This window comes from Capsicum annuum, chromosome 4 (assembly GCF_002878395.1).
Source record: "Capsicum annuum cultivar UCD-10X-F1 chromosome 4, UCD10Xv1.1, whole genome shotgun sequence".
Classification (NCBI taxonomy): domain Eukaryota; kingdom Viridiplantae; phylum Streptophyta; class Magnoliopsida; order Solanales; family Solanaceae; genus Capsicum; species Capsicum annuum.
In genome coordinates, this window is record NC_061114.1 from 225,710,942 (window position 1) to 225,729,066 (window position 18,125).

At 35.0% G+C, this 18,125-nt stretch overlaps 1 protein-coding gene across 1 annotated transcript; it reads left to right on the forward strand.

The window, feature by feature from the left end:
- Positions 1-389: 389 nt before the first annotated feature.
- Positions 390-1,514, forward strand: LOC124897799 (defensin-like protein). The gene is made up of 2 exons (XM_047411226.1): positions 390-507; positions 1,154-1,514. The coding sequence occupies exons 1-2, from the start codon at positions 441-443 to the stop codon at positions 1,318-1,320; spliced, it is 234 nt and encodes a 77-aa protein (XP_047267182.1). The 5' UTR covers positions 390-440; the 3' UTR covers positions 1,321-1,514.
- The last annotated feature ends 16,611 nt before the right edge of the window (positions 1,515-18,125 follow it).

Below are 18,125 nucleotides of genomic sequence, written 5' to 3' on the forward strand. Positions count from 1 at the left end.
AGTTTTTGCAACTCGGAAGCGAAAGGTGACAACTAAAATAAACGGAGAAATATATAGTACAAAGATATTTCTACCCTTACACCTTTCTTCTCAACCGCTCATTTAGGGATTGTTTGGTTGGAAAACAACTTGCTCCAAAATTAGCTGTTTCGAAATTAGTTATCTCTTCCTCAGGTGGGATAAAAATAACACTACAGTTTTAAAATAATTAATCTCAGAATGAGTTACCTCATGCATATTATCTCAACCAAACATGAAATAAGTTCATTCTAAAATTAATCTCGATATTAATTATCACTTATATCTTACACCAAACGGAGCCCCTAAAAGAATGTATCACTTACAAATTCCTATATATTGCCCGATACTTCTCATATATGGTCCTCACAATAATTATTTTGCCTACATTTCTCTCATCATTTATTTGTGTGAAAACAAAAATGATGGGGCGCTCTATGCCTATGTTTGCCACTTTGGTAATCTTGCTTATGGTTCTCTTTGCCACTGGTAAAATATAATTCTTTCTTGTCCTTATTAATTTTTTTTTATCTTTCAACGTATAACTATGTTTTAATATTAGAAGTTCAAACTTTCCATAGACAAGCATGTTTTACACTATCACATCACAAAAATTATTTATAGGTACGTCTCTTTTAAATGTAGAATTTATAATTTTAATAGTTGCCTGCAATAATTGGATAAAAGTGATCTAATAAATAACAACAATAACGATATACTCAGCAAAATCCTACAAGTGATATCTGGAAAGGATAGAGTAGTTGAATCCTTTATCTTACATAAAAGTCATTTGATGTTGTCAATATTTTTTATATTGACCGCTAGGAGCAGATCTAGGGTGGTGGGTTCGAAAACTCAGTAACTTTCCTATAAATTATGTATTTATATTAAAAAATTTATTAATTATATAAAAATATTAATTAGGAACCTAATATCATCTTAGTCTCTTGGTGATTTAAGTGGAAATAGCTAGAACTTGCTTATAACCTTTGTCCCTCAATGTTGAGGGTTCAATTCCTCTTGAACACATAAAATAATGTTTTTAGAAAAAAAAAAATTGAAACAATACGACTCTTAAACTTCAATTTTTTATCATCTAATATGAAATTTAAAGTTGAATTATTTCTAAATACAGAAATGAAGCCGGCAGAGGCAAGGAGTTGCGAGTCGGCGAGCCAACGGTTCAATGGATATTGTGTGAGAAGTAGCAACTGCGCCTCTATTTGCAGCACTGAAGGCTTCACTGATGGCAAATGCAAAGGCACCATCCGTCGTCATTGCACCTGTATTCGTAACTGTTGAAAAGCTATATTTACAGTTATATATATATGTATCAAATAACAAGCAGTACAAGTGCTACTAATAAGTACTGTTATTAATAAATGTTATTCGCAAATGTTGAAAAGCTATATCAACATCTATGTCTATATGTATTGAATAACATGCTATTACCAAAAAAAAAAAAAAGAATAACATGCAGTACAAAGGCTACTAAGTACTGTTATTAATAAATGTGACTTTTTTTTCTTTTAAGTATTTGATCATATTAAAAATTATCTGTATATGTGGTTCTTATCGGACCTTTTTTAATTATTGATGTTCGTTGAAGTGTGTAATAGATTATCTCATTTATAATACTTTATGTAATTAAAACGATAGGAGCAGTATTAGATGAAAATGATATATTTTTTTTATTTTATAAATTGAACAAATAAGTTAAAACAAATATTTTAATAAAAAAACGAAGTAAAATGAAACAAAAAGTATATAAATTTAAATTTGAAAAAGGCCGAGCCGGCTCAAGGCCAAAGCAAGTGAAGCAATAGCTTGAGGCCTCAAAAATTTTGGGGCCTTATTTTTTCAATTATTGTATATGATGCAGTTTGATTTGATATACAATTTAAGAAAAAAAATATTATTTTTTTTGGTTATAGATCATCTCTCAATAAATGGGATTTAAGATAAATTATTTTTTAAAAGATTGAAAAGTATCGCCTTTTTTTAAAAAAATAATTATGGTGGAAAAGTACAAGAACTTTATTTAAAAAGTTACTTAATCAATGCGCTTGATAGTCAAGGATGGTTAATCTATATTCTTCGGGGAAAGGACGAAAATGATCAGTCGGTCAAATAAATTCCACCAAAAGTAACCTGAGAAAATTGAAAGAAAGGTGTCTTTTAAGTCTTGAATGAAGGATTGGTGACATTGACCAACAGATAGGGTCAAACATTATTAGAAAACTTGATTAAGTTAATTGTGGACTTAATTAATATTTTCAAATCTTTCTAATCTTTTCAAAAATACAAATCAACCCAAACCACACCCCCCTCTTCAATCCAATCAACCACTCTCTCTCTCCAGTTTCTCTCAACTCTCTCCCAACCAATAGTTCTGGAAAATTTCTCCCTTCAACCCCCGACAACTTCTACCTCCAGCGTCAAATAGTTGGGCTTCGAGTTCCCCTCTTTTCTCCGTTCAACCCCCGGCGACTTCTACCTCCGGCGACAAATAGTTGGGCTTCGAGTTCCCCTCTTCAATTCAATCAACCTGTCTCTCATCCCTCTCTTGACAACTTCTCTCAACTCTCTCCCAACCAACTTTTCTGCAAATTTCTCATTTCAATCCTCGGCGACTTCAACATCCGACTACAAATAGTTGGGCTTCGAGTTTCTTTTCGACTTCAACCTTCAATCGACTTGACAGCCTTGCTCTCCGGCCATAACAGCTTCAAATTCTTCATTGTTCCTTTTCTTCTTTCATAGGTAAAAATTTATAGCCTTTTTAGTTTTAAAGAAAACGAGGAACTTGATCCAACTTCTCTTATAGTATTGGTTAACAATTTCAATATTTGTTGCACTAATTTGAAATGTGGTCTGAAATGGCCCTTTTATTGTTTGTGTTTATAAAAACAAAACGATAATTTGGTTTGATTTGTTTTGTTCTTGTTTTTGGTAAAAATGGTGAAATTGTTGTTTTTTGTTAAACAAAATCGTGCTACTATTTTTTGTTTCCTCCGACAGATTACCCATCTAGTGCAACATATTAACCATCTGATGCAACAAATTTAATATATGATGCACCAGAGGAACCATCTGATGCACCAGAGGAACCATCAAATTACAATTCTGATGCAATAGATTAATAATCTGATGCAACAGTTTTACCATATGTTGCAACAGATTAAGCATCGAATAAAAAATTTGATACAACTAATTAACCATCTAGTGCAATGGAAGAACCATCAGATTAATGATCTGATGCAACAGATGAACCTCCTGTTGGATAAAATCCCATCAACTCTTCCTACAGGAAATGTCCAGACTTGATTTTTCAAACTGATCATTCATTTGCTGCGATAGACGACCTTATGTTAGAAGAAATCTAAACAATATTAACCGTTGATAACTGTTCCAATAGATCACTCATGTGTTGCAACAGATGTGTGACCTGCTGCACAGACCATTCATCTTTCTCAATAGATGAGTGATATATTTTGTATTGTCATAACAGATTACTCAGCCGTTGCTGCAGGTTAGTTAACTGCTCTGACATATCACTTATATATTGCAGCAGATGTGTGATCTGTTGCACAAACCATTCATCTTTCTCAATAGATGAGTGATATATTTTGTATTATCGCAACAGATTATTTAACTATTCCAACAGATCACTCATATGTTGCAACAGATGAAGTCACAACAGTTGTATGATCTGTTGAACAAACCATTCATCTATCTTAAAAGATGAGTGATATGTTTTGTATTGTTACAACAGATTACTCATCTACTAAAATAGTTTGGTTATATGCTGCAACACATATACTACCTGGTGCAACAAATCGGTGATCTGTTGCAACTGTTATTTTACTGTTTTACTTGTTTGATTTACTGTTATCCTTTTTTAACGATGCAGTAATCAACAATAATATATTATTTTATGTTCCTACTAATTTTAGATAATATGGTTCCCAAAAATACAGAAACCAAATCAAGTCCAAGTAAAGGAACAAGTGAAGCAGCTAGGCTACATCCATCACTCTATGAGCTTGTTTTACAAGTGTTATCTCAATCAGGAGCAGAATATTATGAACACAGGAAGGAGGGATGTTTCAAAAGAGATGATGCAGATGCTAATAGCCCTTCCACCGAAGAGCTGATCAAAACCTTCAGCATTGATCGTTATCCTGTGAGAATCCAGTGCGATGGTGTCGCAGATATAGCGAGTGATTTCATGGTTAAGTCAGCCATGGGAAAATCTTTTGACGCCTTCAGAAAAATACTTCGAGAACAAAAATTGAATGCTTATTTCAGGGACAGCTGCTTTGGAAAATATCTTGATTTACCGAAGGACAACAATGCTCGTTTTCAAATAAAAATGGTATATGAACTACTCAAGTGTAGGTTTATGTATGAAAATAAAGATAAGATGGATGAGGTGTGGATAAATTACTGTGGCATGCCTGTTTGTTTTGGTTGGAAGGAGTTTGTCATAGTTACTGAACTAAAATGTTATCCTCCTTCTCAAGTTATACCTATTCTAACCCAAAAAAAAGCACCCCGCACACCCAAAAAAGGCAAAGGCAAGTCGTGTGATCGTGATGACTTGGTGTCATTTATTGGTCCAAGCTTCAAAAATAAAAATTTGATAGAAATGTTGAAAGGTAAAGGACTTTCAAGGAATCACAAGCAGTCATTGTGCTTGGTTTGGTTTGTACATAATATTCTTTGGGCGAGATACGTTAGCAACAACATAAGCCTCTGTTTAATAAAGCTCTCTGAGGATCTTGATGCGTTTACATCTATCCTTGGGGGTATGAAAGCTTCAAAATGACTGTCAAATATTTGTTGACTCCGTCAGCGCCAAAGATAGTCAATTTATATGGCTTCCCATGGGCTTTCATGGTAAATGTTTCTTTCCTCTATTATGATATCATTTATTTTTTAGCTCAATAATGGTTTTAATTTATTGACGTTATTTTATAGGCTTGGGCGTTTGAAGCCATTCCTTATTTGAGACAACAAGTGAACTACCATGAAAGAGTTTCCTGTCCAAGAATCTTGAGATGGTTGTTGGCCAAAACTGATAAAAATGCAAAATATCTTGATCTCTTTAACCCCCCAAAGGATGCAGTAAGTATAATTATAATTAATTTTTCCTTTTAATTAATGATTTTTTTTGAATGATCTAATCATCATTCTAATATATGTAATGATTTATGTTAGATTGTGCATCCGTCGCTAGTTCTAACCAATGAGAGTTGAAGATGCCATTTTTTCTTACTTTACGGTCTGTGCAAACTTTATCGGACCCTAAAGTCATCGACAAAATAAAAATAAAATTGTTTCGAGCAACAACCATTACAAGAAAATCAATTTTGGAGGGTGAGCTTGTTGTTGTTGATGATCTTAGTGGTGATGGAGCTGTTGGTGGTGGAAGTGGTATTGTTGTTGTGCTAATGATGCTCCTCGTACAGTATTTAAAGCAAACCATTATTAGTATGATCATACTGGTTATACAGATTTTGCCTTTCCCAGCGAATGTTCAGTATGCAAATGTCAAGACTGCAGGGCAAAACATGATGTAGTGATTAATGTTATTAATGCACTAACTGCTTCTGTAAAGGAATTGACATCTAAGAGGGGTCTTATTCCATCCACTCAATTAGAGATTAGGGCTAAGAGGAGAAGAAGAGTGATTTTCAGGGCATTATCAAGCATCCAAAAAAATAAAATTGCAACTCCTCTGTCTGTGTGTTGCACTGAGCAACGTACAATGTCCAAAGGAGAGCAGCACGATCTGAAGAAGGTGAATATATTATATGTCTTCCAACTAACAAAACAAATAGACACATATCTGTTTCAATAGATGACACATCTGCTGAAAATTATCAAACAGATATATACATCTGTTGCAACAGTTGACTAACCTGTTACACCAGATAAACATATGTCTTGTCTATTTTAGCAAAACAAATAGCTCTCTGTACCACTTTTATTTGTACCAACAGATGACCTATCTGCTGCAACAGATGATTCATATGTTGCAATGGGTGGTTCATCCGTTGGAAATTATCACACAGGGTCTTCCTCATGTAAAAATTTGTCCCAACAATTGATTCATTATTGCAATAGAAATATAATCTATTTGGGATAATTTAAAATGGAGAAAGACCTGTTTGATTTTCTAGAAGAGATGAGTTATCCTTTTCTATTTTGTTGTATCTTCGTGATTAGCATTGACCAATTTTGGCTTTCCAAGTGGATGTAGAAGAAGCTACTGCTGAACAACATTGACAATATGCTACTCTTTTTATGGAAATATGGAGAACAGAAAGCGCAAAAATAGTACATAAGCAACAATAAAGATCCACGGCGAGCAAAGCCAAATTCCATAGCACCGGATGAAGAACAACTTGTCCATACTAAGTAGATCTTTATAGCTTGAGCCTGTCAAAGAAATCCTTGGCAGTATACTTAAATGGTTGTTGATGTATTTGTTGAGATCTGTACCCATAACAATTTTTTTACATTTCATTTATTCGTTGACATATTTCAGCTAATTTATGAAGGGTTCGATTTATTTTATTTTGTCTATGAATTTTATTTATTCCTTAGATTTAAACTTATTAATTGAAAAGGAATACTAGATTCAAATATTAGAACAGATAATGTATCTGTTGCAACAGACGACACATCTATTAAAAAAATTTAACATATTTAGACATATGTTGCAACAGGTAGGTGATCTATTGGAATTTATCAAACAGGTCTTCCTACTGTTGCAACAGATGGACTTCAGATAAAAACTTTGAGATGATGCAACAGATGACCAACCTATTGCAACAGATAAACTATATGTCAGAACAGGTAGGATAATTGTTACAACGGATGGAGAATCTGTTGCATTATAAAAATTCAACTTTCGTTGGACATAAAAAATTATCACTACGTGTAAAAAGGTTAAAGCGAATTGAATTTAAATAAAAAAGGTGCAACCCGTCGATGGTGTTCAATTCAAACACCTAAAATAAAATAGGCATCAAGTAGACACTGTTCATTTTAAACACGTAAAATAAAATAGGCATCAAATGTGTCAGTGTCAAGTCTGACACATTTTGCCGACTTGCCGTCAACGGTCACCCCCCCCCCCCATTGTCTTATATATTCATCTTTCTCCTAAAATTTAACCCTAAATTCTCAATTCTTCTTCTTCATCGTCATCTTCTTTTATCTATCCAAATTCTTCAAATTATTTCTTTCATTTTTTCCAACTGAGCTTGAAAATGTTGAGCGCATCTTCCACTATTTTTTGTGATAAAGATTTTCGATATTGTAAGTGTGGTCATGAAGCTCTGTTAAAGACTTCTTGGACTCAACAAAATCCGGGTCGTAGGTTTTTCACTTGTAATATTTCAAAGGTAATATTTTTTTTATTTAATTAGTTGTTTAATTATTGACTTGTAATTATTTTGTAATTGTGTTCTCTTTTTTATAAAAATTGGGTGGATGTGATTACTTTGATTGGTATGAAGAACGACACCCTTCACAAGCAAATCGTGTAATCTGGGGTTTGTTGAACAAAGTCAAGGCTTCTGAAGAGAAACAAAATCGAGCAAGAAGATACTACATTGTTGTAGTTGTTGCTACTGGTTTGGTGTTGTTGGGCACATGGATATTCAAGCCTAATTGCTGAAATTTTCATGGTGGTGTGTGTATTTGCTACTGGTTTGGTGTTGTCGAGCACATGGATATTCAAGCGTAACTGTTGGAAAATATCAAAAAGATTTAGGCATATGTTGTAAAATTTAGGTCATCTGTTGAAAATTATCAAATAGGTCTTCCCACTGTTGTAACAATTTAGACTTAGATAATTAGATTATTCATAGAAATAACATCGGCGTCATGAAACAGATGACCAACCTATTACAACAGATAAACTATCTTCCAGAATGGATTAAATATATTTTACAACAGATTGACAATCTAATCTATTGCATTGTAAAAAACTTAACTTTCATTGAAAAAAATTTACTGTCACTACATGTACATGAATAAAGTGAAGGGTGACTTGAAATTAAAATTTTCTATTTCACAGGCTCTTCTATATACACAGGCTTCAAGCGCCCAGTTAGTAACCCATAAGTCCAGACCTCTTGCAGGTTTGCCACAGCGTTGTCGCACAGAAAAGTCGTTGGCTCAGCCATTTCTGTGCCAGTCAGCAAACATTCGATGTGTGCAAGAGCGTGCGAGCCGCTCGCTTTAGCGGCATCATCTTTTTGAAGGATCATTCCCCTATTTCAACCTTCAAAATCCCATGATTTCTTCATCAACACTTTCTTTGGCAAATGATTCATCAGTTTACTCTCCCTTAACAAGATGGGCAATAACACCATCAGTGGCTCCACGAGGAGAAAAAAATTGAAATCGTCGACGAGAGGTATGTTGGAGTCATAAACATTGATCTTTCCCTCCTCGAGTAGTATCTTAACATCCTAATAATGCATGCCGTTCAAACTAATGACTGCAAGAATCATTTTTGACTCGGTTCAGCTCTTGCCGTGTGGATTTGACCTGTCCCCTCTAACATATTCTATCATTTCTTCTTCATCCAAGACCAACGTAGGAACTAGGAAATCAAGTCCCACACCAAGGGATGACGCCTCTCCATTGAGTTGATCGTACCTATCCTTGAGCTTCTTGTAGAAGTCAAGGTCTATTATCCTATCGACAGCGTGATAAGCTTTCTGGTACATTAATTTCCTTTTCCTCATGAGGTAGAGAATTATGTCAACATGCTGTGAGATAAGAAGTCAATTTTTAAATAGGTTATTAATTGTAAAGATGCAATAAATGGTCCATCTGTTGCATAGGGTTCTCTGAATCAATAATCTAACACAACTTATGCAACAGATAGATAATAAGTTGTAACAGAACCACTACCAGTTGCACCAATATACCCAGATGTTACAACAGATGTGAAATTTGTTGTATGGCTTCTTCTTCATGGGGTTGATTAGAAGGTCTAGGTTAGGAAAAGTAAATTTGCCTTGTCCTCGTACGGCATACGCATATCAGTCATAGTCTGGAAGTCTTGGGGGGGAAAGGGAGGCCTGGGGTAATCTGGTGTGCCTGGCTTGGCATTCTTGGCCTGTCCCAGATCCCTCTTCTCTTCAGCGCCAAGTTCCATGTATATGTCCACCTTCTTGACTGGCCCCTGAACTTCAACAGCTTTTGAAGAGGGAGGAATTGCAATTTCTGTTGATTTCCGAGTGGAGAGTACGTCTCTAATTGCTCTTTTCTTTCTCCTAACCAACACTGTAGGAGTGTGTGGCTTCCTCACTGGTATGACACACCTCTTGGATTTGAATTCCTTGATAGCTTTAGAGATAACCTCTACTTTTTCAAAGAGTTTATCCTGTTTGTCCTTGCACTCATCGCATTCGCAATGAGAACACGAGGGTGAATAGGGGTGAGAGGGACCTGTGTAAGGGCGAAAAGAGATGTTTTCAAACATATTTATTCTTTATTGAGCATCAACATGCTCATCATCACGAGTGGTAGCAGCATTAGCATGCCTGTCACCAACACCAACAACTCCACCAGAAGAAGCACCCGGATCTGCCTTAGTAAAAGGCTGGTCATGAAAAGCCTCAACATTAGGCTGACATTGCCTAATTGCTCTTCTTATGGCTCTTGCTCCACCCAATTCCTTATTTATTAACTCCACCGTTGGGTCTGCTATAGTATCAACATGACCTAGAGTAATATAAGAAGTCATCACCGACTCCTCCTCAGTAGGCACGATCCATGGATGCACAATCTATAAAAAAGAAAAAAAAGACAAATGCATTTAAATCATCTAATATAATAATTTTCATAGTTGGGTTATCTTTTAAAAAAAAAGACCCATCGGTTGCATAGTTTATAGTATATGGTTAAAATCCGTTTGAGTTTAGTTCAGAGAAATAGAGCAACACATGGATAATCTGATGCAAAATATCAATCATCTGTTGCAACAGTTGCACAAGACGGGTAATCTGTTATGCAACAGATGATCTATACATCATAACAGATGAACAATATGTTATAAGATTAAACATTCGTTCCATAATTTGCAGTAGATGGTTAATCTTTTAGGAGCCGAGTTCAGACAACCAAAGCAATAGATGGATAATCTGATGCAAGATATACCCTGTCGCAATAGATGTCCCATCTGGTGCATCAGATATAACATCTGTTGCACCAGATATAACATCTGTTCAATATCTTTCTTATCTTTAAGTAGAATTATTTTACTTGAAGAAGACATACTGCATCATCCAAAGGGTTAAAGAGATCAGCCTCTTTAATATTGGTGTTGCTCTTGCAGCCAACCACCTAAACATCCTTGGATGAAAAACCTCATTCGGGTAATCCATTAACTACTTTCGGAGAGGAGGAATGACTTCAAACGCCCAAGCCAAAAAAATGTAAACAGAAAGCAAGCAAAAAAAAATCATAATAACTATATTCAATATAAATTAATGGATGAGTAAAATTAGTGATTAATTTTACCATGAAAGCCCAAGAAAAGCCGTATAATGTGGTCGTCCCTGAAGATAGCTTTGTCAGTAAATATTAGACAGTCAAGTAGAAGTTGTCATATCCCCAGGGATAATTGTTGAATTTATCAAAATCCTCAGCACGCGCCAACAAATCATCTTCTATGACCTTGTTGTCGTATCTTGCCAATATAACCGAATGGGCAAACCAAACTAAGCACAATTGCTCCCTGTACTGCTCTGGTATGGTTTTATCCTCGAGATCTGTCAACAAATCTGATGTTCTGTAGCCACGTCGAGCAATGACAAATAACCCATCTATTTTTCCTTGCATTTTATTGCCTTGGATCTTTTGCGGGGTGTTGGTCCTTGTGGACGATGGCATCTCAAGCCTGTCACTATGGACAACTCCTGCAAGCCAAAACAAACAGGCATACCACAGTAGTTGATCCAGATTTCATCTATCTTCTTTTTGCCCCCCCTCCTCCAGATCTTTATCATCCCACGCGTACTTGATCAGACCATATACCATCATCATAGGAAAACAAATATGGGCAGACAGGTCCTCAGGCAGCTCGAGAAAGCGTCCAAAGCAGCTCTTCTTAAAAAGTTCGTCTATGTTTTCGTTCTTCATAATTTTCATAAAATGTTCAAAAATTCTCCCCATCTGACATTTAAGTACAATTTGACCAGTTAGTTGTTTTCCTTCTAGGTCATTTATCGGCATCGCAACTTGAAATCTATCAATACTAAAAGTTTTGATAGGATCATGCTGAGATTTCAATATTAACTCACGCCCCATCGGTGATGCATTATCATCATGTTGATGATCATCTTCTTTCTCTTTCTCACTCTCCAATTCCTCCTCTTTCTCACTTTCATTTTCTTCATCACCATCTACGGACCCTTGTCCACCTCCCTCAATATTGTTTTCACATCTCTCCTCAACTTTACTTTTTCCTGACTGAGATTGTTCAGGAAGCTCATCCAAATCCCTCTATACTATAGCCTTTTTATTTTAGTGGTCAGACGTTGATCCACTTTCACTTTCTTTTCTTTTGGGAGACATGTTTTATCTACAGACAAAGAAAAACAAAAATTACATTACAATTGATGTATGCATAGATTTTAAAAAATACATTACAAACACCACGAATACCGACACACCAACAGCCATCACCACAAACACCACCAACCAATGCCAACAAACAAACAAACACCACGAATACCCACACCACCGACAGTCACCACAAACACCACCAACCAATGCCAACAAACAAACAAACACCACGAATACCCACACCACCGACAGTCACCATAAACACCACCAACCAATGCCACCACCAGTGTCACCACGATGACCACAAATACCACCACCACCAATACCACAAACAACATTCAACAATACCACAACACTACATTTAACAGAACACTGCAACAGAAACTAGGGATTTCTTGAGTTCTTCCTACGATTTTACCATCAAAACTCAAAATTGTAAAACCATTCTCGAAGATAATACTATTGAAAGTTTTATTTTTCATCATTATCTTAAAAGCCCTTATTTTTTAGAAAAAAATAACAAATATAAAGCTCTTCTTGAACTCTGTTTCCTGCGAAGATAAAGAAAATGACTGATACAAGCAAGAATAAAGTCGAAAATGACACCTATGTGGTCAAAAATGTGAAGAAAAGCGATCTATTATGGAGGGTTGAGAAAATTTAGAGTAGTTGTTGTCTGTACTATATTGTTGAGTGAGAATGAGAGAGAAAGAATGAGACCTCGAGATTTGAAATAATGAAATAAAACGTTTTGTATGGGTTGATTTGTATTTTGGAAAAGAATGACAAGTAGTTTTGAAAATGTTAATTTAGTCCGAATTGATCTTAATTATTTTTAAAATCATAAAATATATGCGTAATTTTTAACCCTCTCATCATGCAATTTTCAAAAGGGTAATTCAATTGAAATTGTATAAAAATAATTGAAGTTGTAGTTGACCGAGTACTCTAGGAGGTGACCCTATGAAAACTCACCTCTGGTCCTAAATTAATCAATTTAGGTACTATTAGTCTAACCTATGAACTCAGTTGAAATTGTAAAAAATAAATGTTCAACATGTTGCATCAAATTTCTCATCTGTCGTAAATTATCAATCAAATTAAATAACAACAGATTACTAATCTGATGTAAATTATCAAATAGGTTAAGTCATCTGTGCGACAGATTACCCATCTGTTTAAATTATCAAATAGATAGTCATATATCATAACAGATTACCTATATGTTGTAAGTTATCAAATAGGCGTTGCCATCTGTTGTGGTTGACCCTATGAGAATTTACCCTAGTCCTATATTAATCGATAGTTTACCCAATGAGAACTCACCCCTAGTCCTAGATTATTCAATCAAGGTATTAGTACCCTAGTCCTAGATTAATCAATTAAGGTATTAGTTGAACATATGAGGTAGTAAGAATCGGTTCGGCACAGAGTGATCGATCGACGACTCTGGTCGGGAGAAACACAGTACAGTCTCATCATGAAATTGACAAAAGACTCAATTGAAGTTGTGGTTGACCCTATGAGAACTCACATTTGATTAAGGTATTAGTCTAACATATGAACTCAATTGAATTATATATAAGCACATGTTCAACCTGTTGCAACATATGTATTTTATGTTGGATCAAATCAAACAGATTATGTTATCTGTTGCAACATATTACGCATCTGTTGTAAACTATCAAACAGATTACGTTATTTATTGAGACAGATCATGAATCTGTTGTAAAATATCAAATGGATTAAGTCATCTGTTGCGACGGATTACCCATCTGTTGTAAACTATCAAGATTAAGTCATCCATTATGACAAATTACCCATCTGTTGTAAATTATCAAATAGGCGCTGTCATCTATTGTAGTTGACATTATGAGAACTCACCTCTAGTCCTATATTAATCAATTAAGGTATTAGTTAGACATATGAGGTAGTAAGAATTAGTTCGACTTAGAGTGATCGATTGACGACTCTGGTCGGGAGGAACGCAGTACCGTCTCATCATGCAATTGACAAAAGACTCAATTGAAGTTGTGGTTGACCCTATGAGAACTCACATTCGATTAAGGTATTAATCTAACATATGAACTCAATTGAATTATATATAAGTAAATATTCAACCTGTTGCAATAGATGTATTTTCTGTTGGATCAAATCAAATAGATTATGTTATCGATTGCAACATATTACGCATCTGTTATAAACTATCAAATAGATTATATCATTTGTTGCGACAGATCACGAATCTGTTGTAAACTATCAAACGGATTAAGTCATCTGTTGTGAAAAATTACCCATCTGTTGTAAACTATCAAATAGATTAAGTCATCTATTGCGACAAATTACCCATCTGTTATAAATTATCAAATACGCGTTGTCATCTATTGTAGTCGACATTATGAGAACTCACATTTAGTCCTAGATTAATCAATTAAGGATTAGTTGAACATATGAGGTAGTAAGAATCGGTTCAGCTCAGAGTAATCGATCGACGACTCTGGTTGGAAGGAACGCAGTACCGTTTCATCATGCAATTGACAAAAGACTCAATTGAAGTTGTGGTTGAACCTATGATAACTCACATTCGATTAAGGTATTAATCTAACATATGAACTCAATTGAATGATGTATAAGCAAATGTTCAACCTGTTGCAACAGATGTATTTTCTGTTGGATCAAATCAAATAGATTACGTTATTTGTTGCAACATATTACGCATCTATTGTAAACTATCAAACAGATTACATCATTTATTGCAACATATCACGAATCTGTTATAAACTATCAAACAGATTAAATCATCTGTTGTACTTAAATTTTTCTAGATCCTTTTTTTATAAAGCAATTTAGGTATTTTCTGTCCGAGATAAAATAGTTAAAATACTAAGGCGGTAAAAAATATTACTCGGTACTACTTGGATAACTCAAAAATCTCCTGAGTGAGTAGCCTTATCTGGTTTTTTCAATGTCATCGTCTCCTCATGCCCCTCAAAAGTTATTAATGAATATTTAAAAGCCCCCATATCTAGAATTTCTCTCTCCTTCAGCCATAATGTAGTCTAGACTCAACTCATCACTCTTTTTTATTCTTTATTCTCAATTATCTTTGTTGTTTCCTTTTTTCCTCTCTTTTCTCTCTTCTTTTGAATGAGGATCCTTTAGGATCTCAACCAATCAATATCTTTTCTCGACTGAACTGGATGTTCTGATCCGTTTACTTTTTTGACATTACAGGTATGGTTCACTGTTGCTCTTTTATCTCATCTTCTTCTTTGTATGTCATTTAAATTAGATATTTACATCTATTGCTACAAATGATTTACCCATTACCAGTTTCCTATTTATTGAGAAAATTGAAGGAAATGTAAATTTTAAGTCTTAAATGAACGAACCATTGTTTTTATTAAAATATGTGAAAAAGTCATCTGTTGGGAGAACTTAAAAAGCCTTGTTATCAGTATAGTTTTTTTTTATATCTTTTGTTTGGTACTTTGGTGGTACTGTTTTGGGGGTGGTGGTTGTGTTGGAACATGTGATGTTCGTGTTGTAGACGGTGTTGGAACATATGATGTTGTTTTATTTGTTTCTTTGTTGTTGATGCTGTTGGTGGTGGTGTTGCAATAGTTTTCTCAGTTGTTGGAATAAATGGAGCAACTATTTGAAGAAATCAAACCAGTAACAAGGCTGGTTTGATTTATTCCAATAAATGACCCATCTGTTGCAACATGTTATCCATCCTTTACAAACGATGCCTCATCGGTTGAACAGATGGGTAATCTGTTGCATCATATTGGTCATCTATTGATTCACTCAATTTTGTGTTACCCTTTTGTAATGTTTTTTTTGTTCTCTTGTTTGACATCAAATGTATTTCTCTTATTTGCAGACAAAAGGAAGTGAAATTGGATCCACTTTTGCCCGGTCAACATTAAAGGCTAGAGTAAAGATGGGTTCGAAGGAATAAGATGCTTACAGATGGAACCACTTCATATATGGGAGGTATGTATTACTGATCAACCTATCATGAAAACACACATCCAGTACAATGATTTTGTGAATGTTTGTTCTTTACCTATTTGGCATAAATCCTTCAAACAAGAAATGACATTTTACAGTTAAGATTGTTAGGTACGCACTGGTAAGGCTGAGGGACCAATACGGCGGTGTCGATACCCCGTTACAATTTAATGATGGTTCATGCTCATGTTTTTGTATCAAATTTGGGGAAAGTTTCAAGTTTTTGGCGGCAGTGTAAATATCCAATAGTGATTGGACCGGTTTTAGTGGCGCAATGGACTTGTTGAAAGGCCTTCTAAGCCTCGCACTGTAACAAACAACAATGGATCTAATAGAAATTTCCATGGTCCAAATTTATATGGATGGGTTATTAGAGGAGACTATTATACAGCGGAAGGTGTTTGGGAGAAAACCTGTGCGGGAAGAGGGAGGTTGAGAAGGCCATATATCATCTCAGTCCTTGTTTAAGAGGATACACAAGGTCGGAAGGGAAGTGTTGAAGAAAAAGAAGAATGGTCAAGAGGAATTGAGTTGGTCATTGAGGCCATGCTCGCTAGTTGCATTCTCGAGCAAAGTGTCCAGCTCCAGTCTCCTTGATCATTCTTTTTTTTTCATCGACTGACGGATTTTTATATTTTGATACACTTCCACATTTGAAGCTCATCCAGTTTTTTCGTTTCTCATGTGAATTTCATTGGCCAATTTCGCTACACTTTCCTTCCTATACTGTATTTCTTCTTAAACAAGGTCTGAAATAATATATAGCCTTCTCCACCTCCCCCTTCATGCATAGATATTTTCTCAAGCATCTTCTGCTGTAAAAAAGTCTCCTCCACCAACCCATCCATATAAATTTGGACCAGGGGAATTTCTGTTGGTTCTATCGTTGTTTGCTGCATTGTGAGGCTTTGGAGGCCTTTCAAGAAGTTCATTGTTCCATTAAAATCGGTCCAATCACTATTGGATATTTACACTGCCGCCAAAAATTTGAACCCTTCCCCAAACTTGACACAAAAACATGTGCATGAATTAATCGTCATTAAATTGTAATGGGGTATCGACACCATCATCTTGGAACTCTTCGTCCTTATCAGTTTTCACCTATCAAACTAAATTGTACAATGCAGGATCTTGTTTGAAGGATCAGTGTCTAATCGGTAAAAATCTGCATTCACAAAATCATTGCACTTTATGTGTGTCTTCATGGTAGCCTGATCAATAATATACATAACTCGCACGCATGAAAATGGGATCCATTACACGCATCTTATTCTTCCTACCCCATCAGGACATGTCAGACAGTGTTGTTTATTCATCTGCACGAATGTGATGACTACTATTAAAATGGAGGTGTGAAGAGTCATGACTTTTTATCTTAACACATTCAAAACAGCTAATGAATCGAAATCTCCATCTATTGCAACTGACGAATCAGCTGTTGGAAGAAATCAAAATATCTCCTCCAACATATGGCCCATCTATCGCAACAGATAATCTATATGTTGCAACAGATGGTAAATTTGTTACGATAGACCGGACTTTTTTTTTATTCATCTGCATGCATGTGATTACTTCTTGCTAAAAATGTTTGTTTCAATTTAGTTTTCCTATTTATAAAATCAAGGAAATTTTATTATATTCTCCCAAGATTACCCCTATTATTACATAAAGTATATTATTCACATTTATACTTTCAAATTATAATTAATAAGACCAATTTGGTAAAATAATCACCTAATTTATATTTTTATTAATTGGTGTACCGGTGTGCCAAGCCCATAGGGCCCAACTAATAAGTAACGGAGGGACTATTAAAAAGAGGTGAAGTCTTTTTATCTAACACATTCAAAACAACTAATAAACCGAATACTCCATCTGTTGAAACTGAAACTGATGAATCAGCTGTTAGAAGATATCATAACATAACATCTCCTCCAACTTATACTGCCCATCTGTCGCAACAGATAGTACATAAGTTACATCAGATGTCTTATCTATTGCATATACAAACCATCTATTACAACAGATGGTAAATCTATTTTAACAGTAGTCTATTGCACATTCAATCCATCTGTTGCAATAGATGCTAAATCTGTTTAAAATGCTGGACGATCTGTTGCAACAGCTCAAGAATAACAGCTTTTATCGAGTCTCAAAGCACTATGAAAAGGTGAGAAGTAATTAGTGTAAAAGAAAAAGTTATGACTTTTCACAGAAAATAAAATGCCACCAGTTTGAATGTAATTAATACAATGGAGTTGAACAGTCATGCCTTTTGGCCTGACACGTCCAGATTATAGGCCCCTCCTTAATCTTCATTCAACTCTATTTATTTCTTGTATTTTTTCCTTTCGTGTGACATCTTTAACCACTTCTCTTCAAAGAGCATATTTCTTTCTCGTTGAGATAAGTCTTTTTTTGGTGTAAATTTATCAGTTGGTAGTATATGTTGTATTACATTTTGAACTTTTTTCTTTACATTTGTCAAT